This window comes from Marmota flaviventris, chromosome 11, assembly GCF_047511675.1.
Source record: "Marmota flaviventris isolate mMarFla1 chromosome 11, mMarFla1.hap1, whole genome shotgun sequence".
NCBI lineage: Eukaryota > Metazoa > Chordata > Mammalia > Rodentia > Sciuridae > Marmota > Marmota flaviventris.
The window spans coordinates 53,572,050-53,588,874 of NC_092508.1; the positions used below are offsets into that span (position 1 = coordinate 53,572,050).

The window sequence follows — 16,825 nt, forward strand, 5'->3', positions numbered from 1 at the left end:
CATCTAAGTTTTCTACTTACTCATAAAAGAATAATAGTTTTATATTTTATTCCAAGTATTATATAGACTTTTAGGGTATATGCATAGGTATGGAAACTATTTTTTTTTCAGAATAAAAAATATCAACCTAGGGTTGGGGCTGTAGGTCAGTGGCAGAGCACTTGCTTAGCATGTGTGAGGCCCTGGGTTCCATCCTCAGCACCACATAAAAATAAACAAATAAAGGCATTCTGTTCATTTACAACTACAAAAAAAAAAGTTTTAAAAAACTATCAAAAGTTTAAAAATTATATCAGCCAAGATAGTTATAGCTCTATAGCTATTAGCAGAGAAATGTATCATTCTTTAGACCTCTGTGAGGGGAGTTAAAACTGATAAGTTTAAATCAGTTCTTTCTGAAAAGAACTTTCTGGAAAGGCAGGCTGTACCACACAGCTCATCAGTCCATGTGCAATCAGACCCGCCATTGTCTTCAGAGAGAGCTGCTGCCTCACAAGCCTAGCTCCTGTAATGGATGAGTAGCTTCTGAAGAAGCATTGTGACCCCAGATGTGGAGTTCTTTGAAGCTACTGTCTGGGGAACAGTCCCTTTGTTACAGTGCAAGGATAATATCAGAATTTCCTGGGAGTCGGTCATCACAGGAAATTATCAGCAATTCATAGACTTTCCTTTTCGCGTTCACTTCAGCCTCAAGGGTAATCACAAAAGATTATAGTCTCCATTTCAGCTTTCACATCACTGAAATATTCTCCTCTGCCGAGAGTATGATTGATTTCCAGAGGATAGCTTTTAACCCTAGCTCTGGGAGGGCTAGTCAAGCTGTAGTGTTTTGATAACTGCCAAAGATTGATATTGTGATATTATTCTGTTGTTTGGCAGGCATTTGGTGATTCCTGACTAATTATACAAAATCTTTAAATAAAATAACATATCAGCTTCTCATGTTTCTAGATATAGATATTTGTCCAATTTTTGTAAAAGTGTTAAAGGTTATGGGAGGCAGAAAGGGTGAATTTCAAATGAGTGTTGTGAAGACTTATAGGCCAACACCATCCTGACAAACTGAATTCATAAAGGAAAGAATAATTCAGGAATGTTTCTGAAAAATCATATGGCGTGGATAGATTGTAAAACACAAATGTCTTTTTGCCTCATAACATTAAATTGTTTTGTGAATATTATTAGAGATTTAGTATGTTTCATGACAACTTACTATGTGGTTCATGGAGGGTTTTTTTCCATCTCTTAATTAGGAGATCTTTTTTTTTGTGCTGGGGATTGAACCCAGGGCCTTGAGCATGTGAGGCAAGCACTCTACCAACTGAGCTGTGTCCCCATCCCAGCAAATCTTAATGCCATATCCATGGCCAAAATATAGAGAAACTGGATGCATATTTTAACTTGTGATTTCTTTTAGTGTATTCACTTTCTCTTATTTTTATGTGGTTTTATTTAGCTCATAGAGAGGCAAAATAGGCTTTGTTACATATTTGAAATAATTTTGTAAATAAAATAGTTTTACCTGTAAAACACTACATTTTCTTACAAATTCAAAAGAAAATGAAGACAGTTCAGTTTAAAACTACTTTTGTTTTGAGCTATTGCCTCCTTGCAATCACATAAAAATAATAATAAATCAAATGAACAAATGTTAAATGTCAAGCTGTACCATTAACAGAGTCTTATTCAATAAAGCAATTATCACTGCAGAGAGCAGAGTGAGGCATTTCATTATAGTTCTTTATTTTACACTGCAAGTCTTGTATATTTTTATAATATGAACACAGAAACAAACTTAAATCAAAAATATTTTCTACTGAGAAGAGCTAATAATATATATATATACATATATGTATCCATACAAAAGGATAATAGTGATATGAATATGTTATATAAAATAGTTTTGACATCCTGTGCCCGCAAAACCATTCAGAATCCACTTTTCTGATCAAGACCCTAAATAAAATGTTTAGTGTGACAAGGTAAGTCTGCAAGGAGGAGGACCACTAAAATCAGCACCGAAGTAGTATGATATCCTTGGATGGGAATCAGAGAGGGAGGACAGGTAATCAAAGGGTGCTGAAAGCTGAATTTCAGATAAACAATATATTTTTTTAATATAAGTGTGTCCCATGCAATGTTTGTCACATTTTTTGTGCTAAAAATGTATTGTTTATCTAAAATTAAAATTTAGCGCTATGGTTGTAGATCAGTAGTTGAGCACATGCTTAGATATGCACAAGGCCCAGAGTTCAAGCCCCTGCATCAATCAATCAATATTGAAGTTATCTAGGTATCTTATATTTTTGTTTGCTAAATATGGCACCTCTAGCAGAAAATATGGTTTCTGGTTTTGTTTGAGGAGGCTTAAGCAAGTAACTAGAATTCTCAAAATCTGGCCTCATTTTTAAATGAGTTCTACTAAAATCTTCCTGATGAGGCTAAGATCTGACCTACCTGCTTTAACAGAACTCAGTGTCCGTATTTAATTGTATTGAATTTCCAGTTAGAATTTCCAGTTAGAATTAGGATTTCCATCTAATTTCCAGTTAGATGGAGGCAGGGGTTCTGGGCCTCAAACTAAAACAAATAAACAGGTTTCAAAATGTAGAGGATCTGTGACATTTTACCACCTCATAATGAATGAGTGGCCCAGAATTCGAACATTGCAGATTTGTTGCTTCACATGAAGCCTTGCTAGTTCTCAATTATCATTTTCTTCTTAATGTAAGGGTAAGAAATATGTTGTCTATCTGGCAGGGGAGGGTACCTTTCATTTCCACTGTGTTTCACAAAATCAAGAATATATCTAGACAGGCTCAGGTTTTAGCACCTCTTCCTGACTGGTGGGGTTTTCCTCTCATCTCATACCTTTTTAAGTTGTGTCAAGAACCTGTTTTGCCTCAGCATCAGGATATATCTAATTAGATACTGAACAGTGTTTCACACTTAGCTTTGACAGAATGGTTTTGAAAGGATGTCACTTAATACATTTGGCTGTTCAGGAGGTATATTGATTTTTAAATCAAGAAAGCTCATCACTTTCTTGGTCTCCTGGAAAGTCCTTCTAATGTTTTTTAGCCCATTTACCAAAAAAAACAATAATCCTTACCTACTTGCTTGGATTTGGAGATTTAGCACTTATTATACTTAATCCTACATCTATAACATGTAATCTTTGGTTATTCGTATGCCTTTTTGTTTTCCTTCTAAAGAATAAATAAGTCTGTTTTTAAAAATATATTTCTCGGGCTTAGTTTTGGCACTGAATTTTATGTTATGCAAACTCAGCTTTGGGGACTTTTGGAGGTTGTTTTTAAGTCACTACTTTAAAAAAACAAAAGGAAAGGCCAAGCAAGAAAAGAATTACCTTCTGTCTCCAAATATTAGCATGGATCCTTTCTTCAAATGTGTTATTGAATGATTGTTATCATGACCTGTTACGTGAATCTCTATCTCATTTAGTATTTTATACATCTATTCAAAAATTGTTCTGTAGTCCGTATTCCTGAAATGATGTTTCTTATTTTATTTCACCCTGAATGAGAAATGCAATAAGAAACTTATTAAACTTATTAAACTAAATAATACAAGAAACATTCAACTCATTTATTTTAGATTATTTTGGTAAATCCAGTTCCTGTTTTATCACTCTGAATTCTAACGAGCTTTGTTGGCATTTATCTTTGGGTCATATAGTTCATTGTCATTATATATGTTTTCTACTGTTTTTTAAAAACATATTAATATATCTTATTGAGAAACATAAAGTATAAATACTTTAAGAACAGAAACTTCTCCAGAGACCAAAAAAAAAAAAATAGTAGTAGTTTATTGTTTCATTTCTTCCTTTGATATATTAAAAATAAGTAGAAATGGGTTTTTATTAATTCCCTTAGAGATTCCAGGTAGTTTTTTTCTTCTCCCTTAAAAATTCTATATTTTTTTCTCATATTCCTTCCAAAGGGCGTCTAGCAATATTATATGAACTTTTCATTAAATTATCTTTGAAAGAAGCTACAGATGTCTCAACTTTGTATATGAACTTTGGCCAGAAATTATTTTAGTAGGGGAACATCAAATATCAAGGATAAAATGAAAACCTTTAGAGAAATTTCTTGGCATCCTGATGGAAAAACACCTTTGTCTTCTAATGGTTTCCAGTCACATCTAAGCATTTGCTTGCTCAGGGATTGAAACAAACAATGAAAAACACAAGTTTCCTTTGGCGACATAATTCAGCTCGTTATTTAATGCTTTTTCCCTGCATTGAGCAAAACAATTGCAAATGGTGCTGAAGTTAGTCTGGGCTTCCTAATGCATAACATTAACCAATTGGACCTTGCCACATGCATTTTTAACCTGAATATTTGCTCACATGCAATAGAATTTCAGCCCTTTTTTTCCCATATTTTTAATTGGTGCATTAGAGTTGTACATAATGGTATGACTAATTTTGTGTGTATATTCGTACATGCACACAATATAACAACATAATTTGGCCAATATCACTCCCCACTGTTTTCTTTTTCCCTCTCCTCCTCCCTCCCCTGGTCCCTTTCCTCTACTCTACTAATCTCCCTTCAATTTTCATGAGATTTCAGAATTTCAGTTCTTTACTTCTCTAAAGCTTAAGTAGGAGCATCAACATCCAAAACATTGCTGGGGGTGTGTGTTAGTGACAACCAGATATGAGTGAACATACAGTCTAGTCCCATATCCATTGCAGAAATAAGTTGAAAGTCTCATTTGTTAAACTGAACTTTTTGAAAAGCTCTTTGATGTGGCTTCTTAAATTACCCAGTAGCGTAACTATAGTTTTACCGCATCACCCTTGATCCCTGGCAGCATGGAAAATCACCAGGCTTATGGAGGAGCAGCCAGGAAAGTGGAATATTTTGTATTTGTACTGACCATATTTGCTACATACAAGGATCCACTGTCAGAGTTAGTTAGACATTCAGCCTCAGTAAGACACACAAGTCTAACTTTATGTCATCTTCCATTAACAAAACAATAACAAAACTGTCTAAAAAAGAACTTAAAAATTATTCCTTCTATTCAGACCAATTTAAAAATTTCTGAATTACTGGGTTTTCCCTAATGAAAAGGAAACAGTAAAACCACCTGTCCATTTGCATTTAGATGTTTTATTTCTACCATTTGGTGACTCTTTAAAGTTTTCAAAGCATTAAGATAAAAAACAATATTTTGCTATCATATCTTCACCATCTTGGATAAAAATCTGTGTTTATTTTAAAAATAAAAAGTAACTGAGGGTCATTTTACTCTTCTCTAACTAATTACAGAACCAAGTCCAAGCCTGCCACACTGCATAGAAACCCACTAGAAAGGTCTCAGATGAGGTGTGTGTCTAGTGCCTAGCACTCATCTTCAGAGAATTCTCAAATGCAGAACCCTTTAGTATCCCTCTCTTCTTGGGGACATGGTAGTAGTGTTGGTGCCAAGAGTACTTGTTGACTTGATACTTAGCAATTAAAGAAAACCCTTTGCTGATATCTCACATACCACTTTGAAAGCCAAGGATAGTGACCTCTAACTCTACCATTTTTGCCAGTTATGCAATTCTGAATTCTGTATGAAATTCCCTTAGTGATGAAATATTGTTCTTATTTTTGCATATTTTGATATGGCTTCACATGTAAAAATACTTTGTCTGAATCACAGTGGGTACCAAGGCAACTAAAATGTTTTTAGGAATTATCTGTGCTAAAATATCATTGTTTCCCCATTCTCCAGCTTTATTATTTTAATGGTACTTATGACAATTGCAAATGCCTTATTCATATCTTTAGATATTTAAGTCTCCCCAACTAGATTGTTAGATTTTTGAAGGCTTGTTCTCTACCTTATGTCTATCTCCTAAATCAACATACTTAATAAACTTTTGAAAATGAATATCTTTAAGAAAAATATAATAAATATATAAATATATTGAAAATCATGCATTTATAAAAAGTGTCATATATTGCAAAGGAGCAAAAGTTCTCAGGGATAGAACTATGTATTTAAAGTTGAGATGAAATCCTTAACTCTAAAGATCCTAAAACCTAAAATAAATGAATAAATAAAAACCTTTAAACTCTAATGAATCTTTTATTATCAGAGTGATCTAGAAAGAAGTCATTATCAGTCTCTTGGCATTGCATGCATTTCTTTTTATTCTTCAGAAGAATAAAAGCAAGATGGACTTTATTGAGAAAAAACTATGAGAAAATGAAGTATTTAGTCTTTTCAAAAAACATCTTCAAAACAGATCAAGGTGTGTTTTTTATTTTTTTCCTTTCTCTCATTATCCTCTTTGTCAATGGAATAGAAAAGTCTTATTTGATGAATCCCAGAGCTCTTCAAAGGGGACCTGACAGTATGGAATTTGAGTGAGAGAGATCAAGTTTTCTAAGTATATTTTGTAAATGGAAGAACAAAATGAAATGCTAATCTGTGCTCCATTCTGATAGGCTGCCTCACCTATAGGCAGATTCCACTTCTGCTTCCTACAGGGAATATTGACTGTCACTAGGAAGGCTTGGGAAAGGTGAGGAAAGACAAAATCTTGGGATCCCACTTACTTCCTGCAGCCATTAGATACTGCCACTGTCAACCAATCTCAAAATACTTTGAAGCCTATAACTTTTTGATAAAATACTACTAGTAGTAACACTAGTAGTAGTAGTAGTAGTAGTAGTAGTAGTAGTAGTAAAAACATTATTGGTACTTAATAAAATGTGGCTTGCATGTTATTCTCCACAGTGTATGCTAGCCTTTGTACCAGTTCTGAATGACTAGGTAACATTCTGCTAGGCACAGTTAATGTTCTTTGCAAGACGGCCAATATATGGTTTTAGCAAAGAGCTGGGGATTCTTAGAGGAAGCACCTTTCCAAATATTTGACTCTTGGTTTAATCAGCAGTCTGTGGAGAGAGTGACATGCCATTTGTCTTCCTTTCAGCAGCATTGACAGCATTCAGGCAGACCCTTGTCAGGGTGCTCTGGGGAGGAGAGACAGCATCAGAATGGCCAAGTGTCAGCTTTTAGACATTCCAGATGCAAAAATGCAAGTCTCACGGTAGCATGTAATCCCAGTGTAATGTTCTATGCCGTTTATTTTTATTGAGCCTTCTGATTTGAAATCCAAAATAGCAGAAAGTTATATGGTTGAACAAATGCTGTCAACAATATGCAATCATTTGGGTTTCTTGATCTTTGAGAGAAGAAATTTGTCATAGCTGTATCTGTTTTGTTTCTATTTTCAATTTTCAAGGATTTGAGAATAAAACACTAACATAAAGACATGTGGTCAGAGTCAATAATGAAAGGCAAAACATTTTTTAAGTAACATTAGAGAAATATTGCTCTTCAACAACACAGTTTTAAATGGGTTGCTTTATGTATATTTGAAGTTCTAATGAGACCCAATTGCCACATCCTTTTTCAAAAGTCTGATATTGAAAAAGGAAGGGATGAAGAAGTTATTCTTTTTGTAGTCCTATAATTCGATAATGTCATAGTTAAAAAAGTTAATGCTTAGCCAAACTTCCAGAAGGCCCTAGGTTACAGGATTTAGTAGCTGAGATCCTCTTTGTAAATCAAAGACAGGTGCAAATGATAACTGCCACCTGCTAATGTGTAATCTCTAAGTATTTCTAGAACTTTTTGTCTCTGTGCAAACCAAATAGTTATAATGGGGAAAGAGGACAGAACATTCCAGAATTTTATTTAAGGGTTTCCTGAAATTGCACAAGAAAAAATGGGCTTATCCTCAGAATAACAGAAATGGGTCAGAAAGAGAAAACACAGGCTCACTTCTCCAGGAAACTTTGACTTATGCACCAATAGACCATATGTAGTTTGTGTAGGCAGCTGCCTTCCAGGCTGCAGAAGCTCTAGAACATTCATCTTTTCCTCCCCAAACATACACACTAAGCCAGTGCCACACATGATACCCATCATCCCTCACAGATTCCTTTAGCATGGAACAGAGAAAGACTCCTGTGTGAGTTTGAATCCTGACTCTAGCATCTATGAGTTGACTTGAGGGTAATAAGAAATTGAACCTCTCAAAACCTGACATTCTTCATTTGTAGAAGGAGGGAAATAATTAGATCCACTGCGTGTGATGGTGGAGACTACATAAGATAATTTCTTAGTATACTTTGTAACACACAATAAGAACTCTAAATCTAAGCTGCTCTTACTGTATTGTTTAATATTGTTATTAAACAGCTAGAAAAAGGAATTAAATAGCAAATACCCCTGGGGGGGGATACACATCAATGTCACTGGTAAAGGGAGGACCTTCGGTTTCTAAAGTGTGAGAAAATTTAAAGAGGGGTATAAGGGTGGACCAGAGGAAACAGACCTTTCTGTTCTTTCTCATGCCTCATTATTTTGCTTAAAAGTGATTTCTTAACACAGACTCCAATTAGAATTTGTATTATCCTTTTTACACTTTATCTTTTAAAATTATGTCCTTTCTTATGTTTGACTCATTTCCCCATTAGTCTAGGGCAATGTCTGTGATACAATAGGCCTTCAGAAATATTTGTTGAATGACTGATTTTAACTTTCAGAAATAAAAAACCCAGTTTCTACTTCTGTTTAGTAGAAAAGCTAATGGACCCCATTAGGTGCTTACCCAAATGATTTTTAAAGCATTGGTTAAAGCAGATGGTTAAGTTTAAGGTGAGATTTCCCCATGTTTAAGGAACTGTATGGATAAAAGAAAGTTCTATACAATTCTTGAATGTTCTTGCTTTTTAGGTGGTGTGGTGCCCAGTTTATTTCCATTCCAGCCTTACTTGTTAGCTAGTTAGATCGTTTAAAGATTCTTTCAGAAAAACAACTCAAATTTCTAGCCTCTTGAAAAGCATTAGAATGGTTGAACAAGTTTATAATTCTACTAAAGTTCCATGGAGAAAAATCATTGAGAGCCTAAAATATAATCTATGTTTGTCCAGTCATTTGATCACAGAGTCTCTTTCTTATATTCATCCTACCGTTAGTGAAGTGCTGCAGTGTTTCTTTTTCCTGTGTCTACAGCTTATTTGCAGCTGCATATTTTTATGTGATTGCTTACACTGTGCAAATGTAAATTACTTTTCATTACACTCATAGAAAGTAATGATCTTTTAAAAAATTCATGCAGAATTGTAGCCCCCCTAATCTTGGTAAATGTACTAGAGATGTTTATTCTTATTTTGATGTTGAAAATATAATAGATGGTGTGATACGGCCAGCTTGATTAATTCATTTTGTATGCACTATGATATAATAGTTATTTCACCCATATGTAGTCTCCAATTACCTCCTCGATTCCTAGTAACAGCCACAACCCCATCTTTCATTTTTATTACCTACCAGTTAATTGCACTAATAGGTTTTACTTTTCTTTTCTGCATGATTTTCATTAGAAAAACTGACAAGTGTTAACTCTTGCTACTTTTTAGTTAGAAAGCACTGCAAGAGTTTTAGTCAGGGGTGAGCAAGAGAAGTAAGATTTTTAAACTTTAAAACATGTAAATGTGCTTCCTGGCCTCAAAATTTTAGTTGATTACTTCTAACTTTTACTTTTTTAGAAAAGAAGAGGCTTATTTGGGACCAATAAATTCTGCCAGGTAAGGATTATTGGTAGCTAGAACTTTGTGATAGGTCTTTGTTTTTGTTTTTCCTTTGAAAAGCTTTAGTGTTATTTCCTAATAAATCATAATTCTCTCAATTGGTAGACAAGTTTTTTGTGCAATGTGAACTAACAAGCTAATTTAATGTGACTATTTAACAAGCATTTGTTCATTTAAAACATATATTTTAAATATTTTAATGAAGAGTGTTGAAAGCAGTCATTTTTCACAATTAAATGTCTGTGAAGGGCTGGAGCTGGAGCTCAGTAGCAGAGCACTTGTCTAGCATGTGTGAGGCATTGGGTTTGATCCTTAGCACCACATAACAATAAACAAATAAAAGCATTCTGTCCATACATAACTACAAAAAAAATTAAAAATATAAAAAATAAATTTAAAAAGCCTATGAAATGCCAGTTGAATCTATAAAATACGAGTTTGTCAGGTAATTGCAATTCCTCCAGTGATTTACCTGAATACATATGAAATCATCATGTTTTGGACACATAGTTTGGCTCTGTTAAATTGGCTAATTTGAATTTACAACATTTTAAGAATTATGAGAATACTTTTTATTCATCCTGAATGCTTTATTCATTCTGAAATTTGATACTTGAATAAAACAATTACCATTGATTTATATATTTATATCTACATATGTATATGTAGATATAAAATATATTTTTTATTTATATATAATTATGTTTACAAAGAACTAACATCAATCACACTAACGGAAAAATTAAATATAAGTGAATATACCATAGTTGTTATTTTCATTTAACTTTTACTACATTGTGGAAACACTGAAAACAAATATTTGGAATTTTACAACTTTCTTTTTAAAGAATTTGAAAACCTTTTATAGATCCTACTGAAATGCCCCAGATATTTGTTGTTATTGCATCAGATGACCAATATTCAAAACATCAACTTGACACAGGGTCTGTTTATGTTTCAAATTGCAAAGTGGAACCTTCTTTTTTGTAACATTTAACATCTCTTAATTTAATCATGTCCCCAAAAATATTTCAACAAAAATTATAATTACAGAATTCTATGAGAATTATAAAAGAGATTTAGATGAGGGGAAAGTGGGTCTTTTCCCAAAATTCCTATAAGGAAATAGAGAATCAAGTGGGAAATAGTGAATATTATTTAAGGGGATAATCTTTTGATATGATTCGTGACAAGTTATTCGAAAGATGGGAAGACAGCAAGCTATTGACAGGTAAGTAGGAAGGGATAAAAGGGCTGTGTTTAGTTGATTTTGTGAAAAAAAAAATTAGGATTATGTATATATACATAAGTAAAGCCAATCAATTCTGGCTAGTATCTTGAAAGAACGACCTTAGTTTGCTTTGCAGGAAACAGATGGCTGGGAACTTGCTTGCTCTTGTATGTGCAGTGCTCAGCCTCAGCTCATCTTTCAGGACCCAGAACACTCAACCTTGGGAACAGGAAGGGGTATTTTCAGATTCCCGTGGTGCCAATATGGGATTTAGGCAGAATAAAGTTTTGTCAGAAGTTACTTAAAAATATATGTAGGAAGCTAAAAATCTGAAAAAAATGTAAAGGAAAATGTATATTCAAGGATTGAAGCCCTCAATAGTTATCTTACTTTACTAAAAGATTAAAGCTAGATTTTTCTAGATTTGTCTTTTATCTCTTTTTCTATATTGTGTTAATGAAAACAACTAGCATATGTGTATTTATTTTAAGTAGTGAAAGTTTTGATTGTAAATGTTAATTTTCAATATATTTTTGAAATGAGTAGTAGGAAATAATTAAAACTATGATTTTATGAATATTCTTGTTTATATTTTTTAAAATATATTTTAATTTGAGTTTTAAATAAAATATTAGTATTGAATGTGACAGAAATAATGAAAGCAGTATGGAGAAAATTGGTATTTGGGAAATACTCATATGCTTTTTTCCCATATATTTCACAAATCACCAGATGGGAAGTATTTTTTAGAACCTAGGAACAGAAAATATCTTAATAAAATATTTTGTCTTTTAACTGCAAAACTTTGGGATTTTTTTAAAATTCTGTCAAGTTTAGCCTATTTTATTTTTAACCTTCTTCAAACTGATTTGCCATCTCTACTAATTAATTGTGCTCAGAAAATACAGTTTTATGTTTTGGGAATGGAATGGTCTTGAATGTATGAACTAGTGAACAAAGTAAGAAAGGAAACTAAGGTTTTATTTCTGACTTTTTGAGATTTTCTTTACCCCATAGAGTTTTATTATTATTATTCTCATTAAATAAAATGTAAAGACTGGGGCTGTAGCTCAGTGGTAGAGTGCTTGCTTAGCATGTGTGGTCTTGGTTTGATCCCCAGCATAAATAAAAAATTAATCAGTTATAACCTTGAACAAAGTAAATCCCTGGATTTTTCTGGATATATTTTGTATTGGGTAGTTAAACATAATACTCTTCACATTTTTTTTTTAACTTTCTAAGTTATCATACATATTGATTTGGCGGGGAGGGTATGTGAATAGTTTTATGAACTTTGATATGTTTAGATTGTGTAACCATAACTACAGTTAGGATATTAAAACAATTCTACAACTTGAGAAAACTACCACTATATCTGTTCTCTATAATGAGAATACATTATCTTGTCATTTTTCTTAAGCTTGTAGCCAAAGATAGGGTAATATACTCTTCAGTAACCCCTCAATTCACCCTCTTTTCCACTGGATTTAAATTTTTCTAGATGCTAATTTTATACTTTGATCATTTATAATCATGATCAGGGATAGTATTCATTTCTCCTTTCTTATCAAATATCATCAGCTAATCCAATTCTAAACTCTAACCTCAGGAGATTTCCTAGATGATGGCGTCAGTTGATCCTTCCTTGTTCATGTTACATCTGTTTATGAGTAATGCTTTGTTCATCCGGCACATTGTTTTTTGAACTGCCAGTTGTCTGATGTTAATGCTGGAGATTATTATCTGGAATACCCAAGAGAATCACTGCTAGGTCTCTTTTTATAAATTCTGCAGATAGAGGTGTTTCTTCTTCTGAGTGTTGTGATGGCTGTGTGCCACTCTTTTGCTGTGACCAAGTACTCTCATCATTGTATATTTCTCTGAATATGTATGATACATGCAAGCCAAAAGGGGGAAAATCACAGGCGTTAAATCAAAACTTTACTTGACCAATATTTAAACAGGGTTGCATATTAACCAGTGTTATAGTACATTTGAGTGTACAATTGTGACATGCATTTCCAGTAGAATGAATTTCAATCTATAGGATACGTAAGTTAATACATTATTTTAAGATAAAGATTAACATTTTCTGTGCTGTAATAAGAGCCTGCTATTTATGATTTTATCATAAATTAAAAATAAGAACTTGAATGTGTCCGTAATAATCATTACTGAGGTCACTTGAAACCATTGTAAGTATTACCAGTTCTACAGGGAAAACATTAACAACTTAATTTTAACTCTGACTTTTGGATCTTAAGTTTCTGTTTTACGATTCTTTTAAGGATGTACAAGGTTCTTTTGTAGGTATTAGATTTCTTGGAATGTGGTGATTCTCTTGTGGTCTCTTCTTGTGTTGCAGTTTCAAAAAAGGTGGGTTTTTTGTCATTTGTTTTTGTTCTTAATTCTTGGAGTTAAGAACATTACTATTTAGTAAGAATCTTTATTATCTCTGTCTGGGAATTAAAATCTTTAGGAATACTAAAGATACTTTTATTTGCACACTGTTGTCTATCCTTCGAAGATAAAATCTGACTAATTTTTATCATTTGCTTTTCAGATGGATCCTGTGCAAAAAGCAGTCATTAACCACACATTTGGAGTATCCATTCCCCCAAAGAAGAAACAAGTTATTTCTTGTAATGTCTGTCAGCTTCGCTTTAACTCAGATGTGAGTATCATCTTTTCATTGTCCCCTGTGTTTTGTCAAGCTGAAAGTCTAATCGGTCTTAATCTTGTACATTTCTTCATATTTGCACACTCTCTAGTAGCCCTTCCTATTGCTAGCCTACTCATTTTCGTGTGCCAGATTTCTAAGGGATTTGGGTTCAATGTTTTAAACTTGACAATAGAAGAAATGATTGATATCAGAAATTAAGAATTTCTCTATGTAATCAGTCTCACTTATACCTTTTACATTTAATCTCACCAATCATATTGTCAAAAATAGTCAAATAGAAAAAAATTAAAAAGAAATGAATGCTGAAGAAAACCATTGTTATTACTTTCAATCTGAAGTGTCACATTTCATGTGTGTGCAAAATCTTGTTAAATACCTCAGAGAATAATTTACTATGCAATTCAGATTTTTCTAGAACATGGAAATACAGGAAAAGCTTCATAATTTGTCTCATCTGGCCAGCATAATCTTCCTGCTAAAAGAGAAGGAGTGACAAAAATCAATCTTTTTAATAAAAGTAGATTTTTAAAATGTGTAAATAAAGTAATAGGAAAGCAAAACAAATAATAGTAAAATATTTTTAATATCAAATTATTAGGTGAAGCCAATTACCAATATAAATCAGAATCTGAAGGCTGCATATCATTTCTGGTAATTCCTGGGTTACTCAACCCCAGAAGCCATTTTACAAAGAGCATGCTACAGGATTAATGTTTTTCAGAAATACTAAAATTATAAATATCTTTTTTCACATATACTATTAAATAATATTTTTATAATTTTATATAATAAACATAATAAAATGATTGTCCTTAGGAAAAAGGAGTTGTTTGTCATGATTTAAAAATTATATGTAATACAATCAAAAATTCCATGAAATTTTTTGGTACCTGATAAAATTTTATCTTCAAGAATTTAATATAGGGTTGGGTGTGGTGGCACATGCCTATAATCCCAGTGACTTAGGAGGCTGAGGCAGGAGGATCACAAGTTCAAAGCCAGCCTCAGCAACTTAGACCATGAGCAACTCAGTAAGACCCTGTCTGTAAACAAAATACAAAAAAAGGCTGGGGATGTGGCTCAGTGGCAAAGTGCCTCAGAGTTCAATCCCAGGTACCAAAATAATAATAATAATAATAATAATAATAATAATAATAATAATAATAATATACCTAAATAAACTGAGAAAAATATGGTTTTAATTCATTCAAAGGCGCAATACTGATGATGTCGGTTCTCCCCAAACTATAAACCCATCAGTATCCTGATCAAATCACCAAAGACTTTTTTTTGGTAGAAAATTACACAATTTTTTAAATGTACACAGAAAAGAAAATCACTGGACAACACAAGCATTTTTAAGTACAAATTTTTAAAACTTTCGTTTCCTTATTTCAGTACTTACTGTAAAATCTATAGTCATTGAGACTATAAAATTGGAGAAAGAATACTAGACACATTGAGCAATGGAGGAGGACAGAGTCTAGAAAACCTTTATGTGCCTATGTGGTCACTTGTCAATAACCTTGCATAAGTACTTCAGAAATAATGCTAGAACAATTAGATATGCACATGCAAATTTTTAAAAAAGAACCTTGACTGCTATCTCATATGAAACATAAGAATTAATTCAAATGGATCATATAAATTTAAAACTAGAATGTCTAGAAGAAATTATAGAACATCTATTTGACCTTTTGTTAGACAAAAATTTCTTAGATAGGAAACAAAAAATATAAACTATAAAAATATTGACATATTGGGTTTCATCAAAATTTTTAAATTCTGTTCTTCGGATGACATTATTAGACTCTTAAGAAAATGAAAAAAAACAAGTATAGACTACAAGAAAAGGACTTGTATATGAAACTACTAAGGACTTATATATGAAACACGTAAGTAACATAAATTCAGTAATAAATTATTTGAACCATCATTTAACAAAGAAGAAATATGAAAGACAAGCACATAAAAATTCTCAACATGATCAACCATATATTATATTTATTACAGAAATGCAGATTAAAACCACAATCAAATATCATTTTACCTATTATTAGAAGAATTAAAATTATAATCCCGGTGACACAAGAGGCTAATGCAGGAGTATCACATGTTCAAAGGCAGCCTCAGCAACTTAGTGAGACCCTGCCTCAAAATAAAAAAGGGCTGGGGATGTGACTCAGTGTTTAAGAGCCTCTGGATTCAATTCTTGGTCCTAAAACAAACTAACAAACAAACAAAGAAGCGGGAAATTAAATAAATTGAAGGTACCAAGTGGCTAGGATGAGGAGCAACTAGAACTCTCATACATAATGAGAATACAAAATGGTGTGGCCACTTTGTAAAACAATTTGGCAATTATTTATAAGAAATTTTATGAAATTATGCATGCGTTCCTCATGTGACCCAGCAATCCTGCATTTAGGTATTTATCCAAAATAAATAAAAACAAATATTCCTATATATGTGATGTTTAAAGTAACTTTATTCATGACCATCCAAAACTGAAATCAACCCAACTATCCATCAGCTGATGGAGAAACAAACAGTGTAGCCATACAATGGAATACCACTCAGAAATAAAAATAAAGTACTCATGCATGCTATAACATGGACGAAACCAAGGCAACATGCAAAATGAAAGAAGTTGAACACAAAGACTACACACAGTACAGCTGCACTTGCTTTACTTTCTCAAAAGACAAAACTATGGGAATAGTCAGATCAGCGTTTCACTGAGGCTGAGGGTAAGATTAGGCAATTGTGCACAAAAGGGCATGAGAGAACTCTTGAGTGATGAGTATATCTTATACCTTCAGTGCTATAGTGGTTACATGACTGTCTTTGTTTTTTATTTTTATGTTTTTTTAATATTTATTTTTTAGTTGTAGTTGGACATAATATCTTTAATTAATTAATTTATTTTTATGTGGTGCTGAGGATCGAACCCAAGGCCTTGCCCGTGCTAGGCGAGCGTTCTACCACTGAGCCACAACCCCAGCCCTGTCTTTGCTTTTTAAAAACCATACAACTGAATATCTTTAAAGGAATTTAAAAAAAAAAAAAAAAAATATATATATATATATATATATATATATATATATATATATATATATACACACACACACACACACACATACATACACACACACACACCTTATTAAACCTGACTAGGAATAATTAATGATATGTGTGCCACAAAATATTTTATGAATAAAAGATTAATTTATGATGGGGATATAACTACTAAATGCAGTAAACCATGCTATT

At 32.6% G+C, this 16,825-nt stretch overlaps 1 protein-coding gene across 2 annotated transcripts in view; it reads left to right on the plus strand.

Moving 5' to 3' along the window:
- Znf385b (zinc finger protein 385B) overlaps window positions 1-16,825 on the plus strand; it is a 289,007-nt gene that overhangs the window by 210,699 nt on the left and 61,483 nt on the right. Inside the window, exons 3-4 of one of the 2 annotated variants that reach the window (XM_027943968.3) lie at window positions 9,597-9,635; window positions 13,433-13,543. In XM_027943968.3, coding sequence (XP_027799769.2) covers window positions 9,597-9,635; window positions 13,433-13,543 — 150 coding nt within the window. The remainder of the gene's footprint in view (window positions 1-9,596; window positions 9,636-13,432; window positions 13,544-16,825) is intronic. The other variant, XM_027943969.2, reaches the window with a different exon arrangement.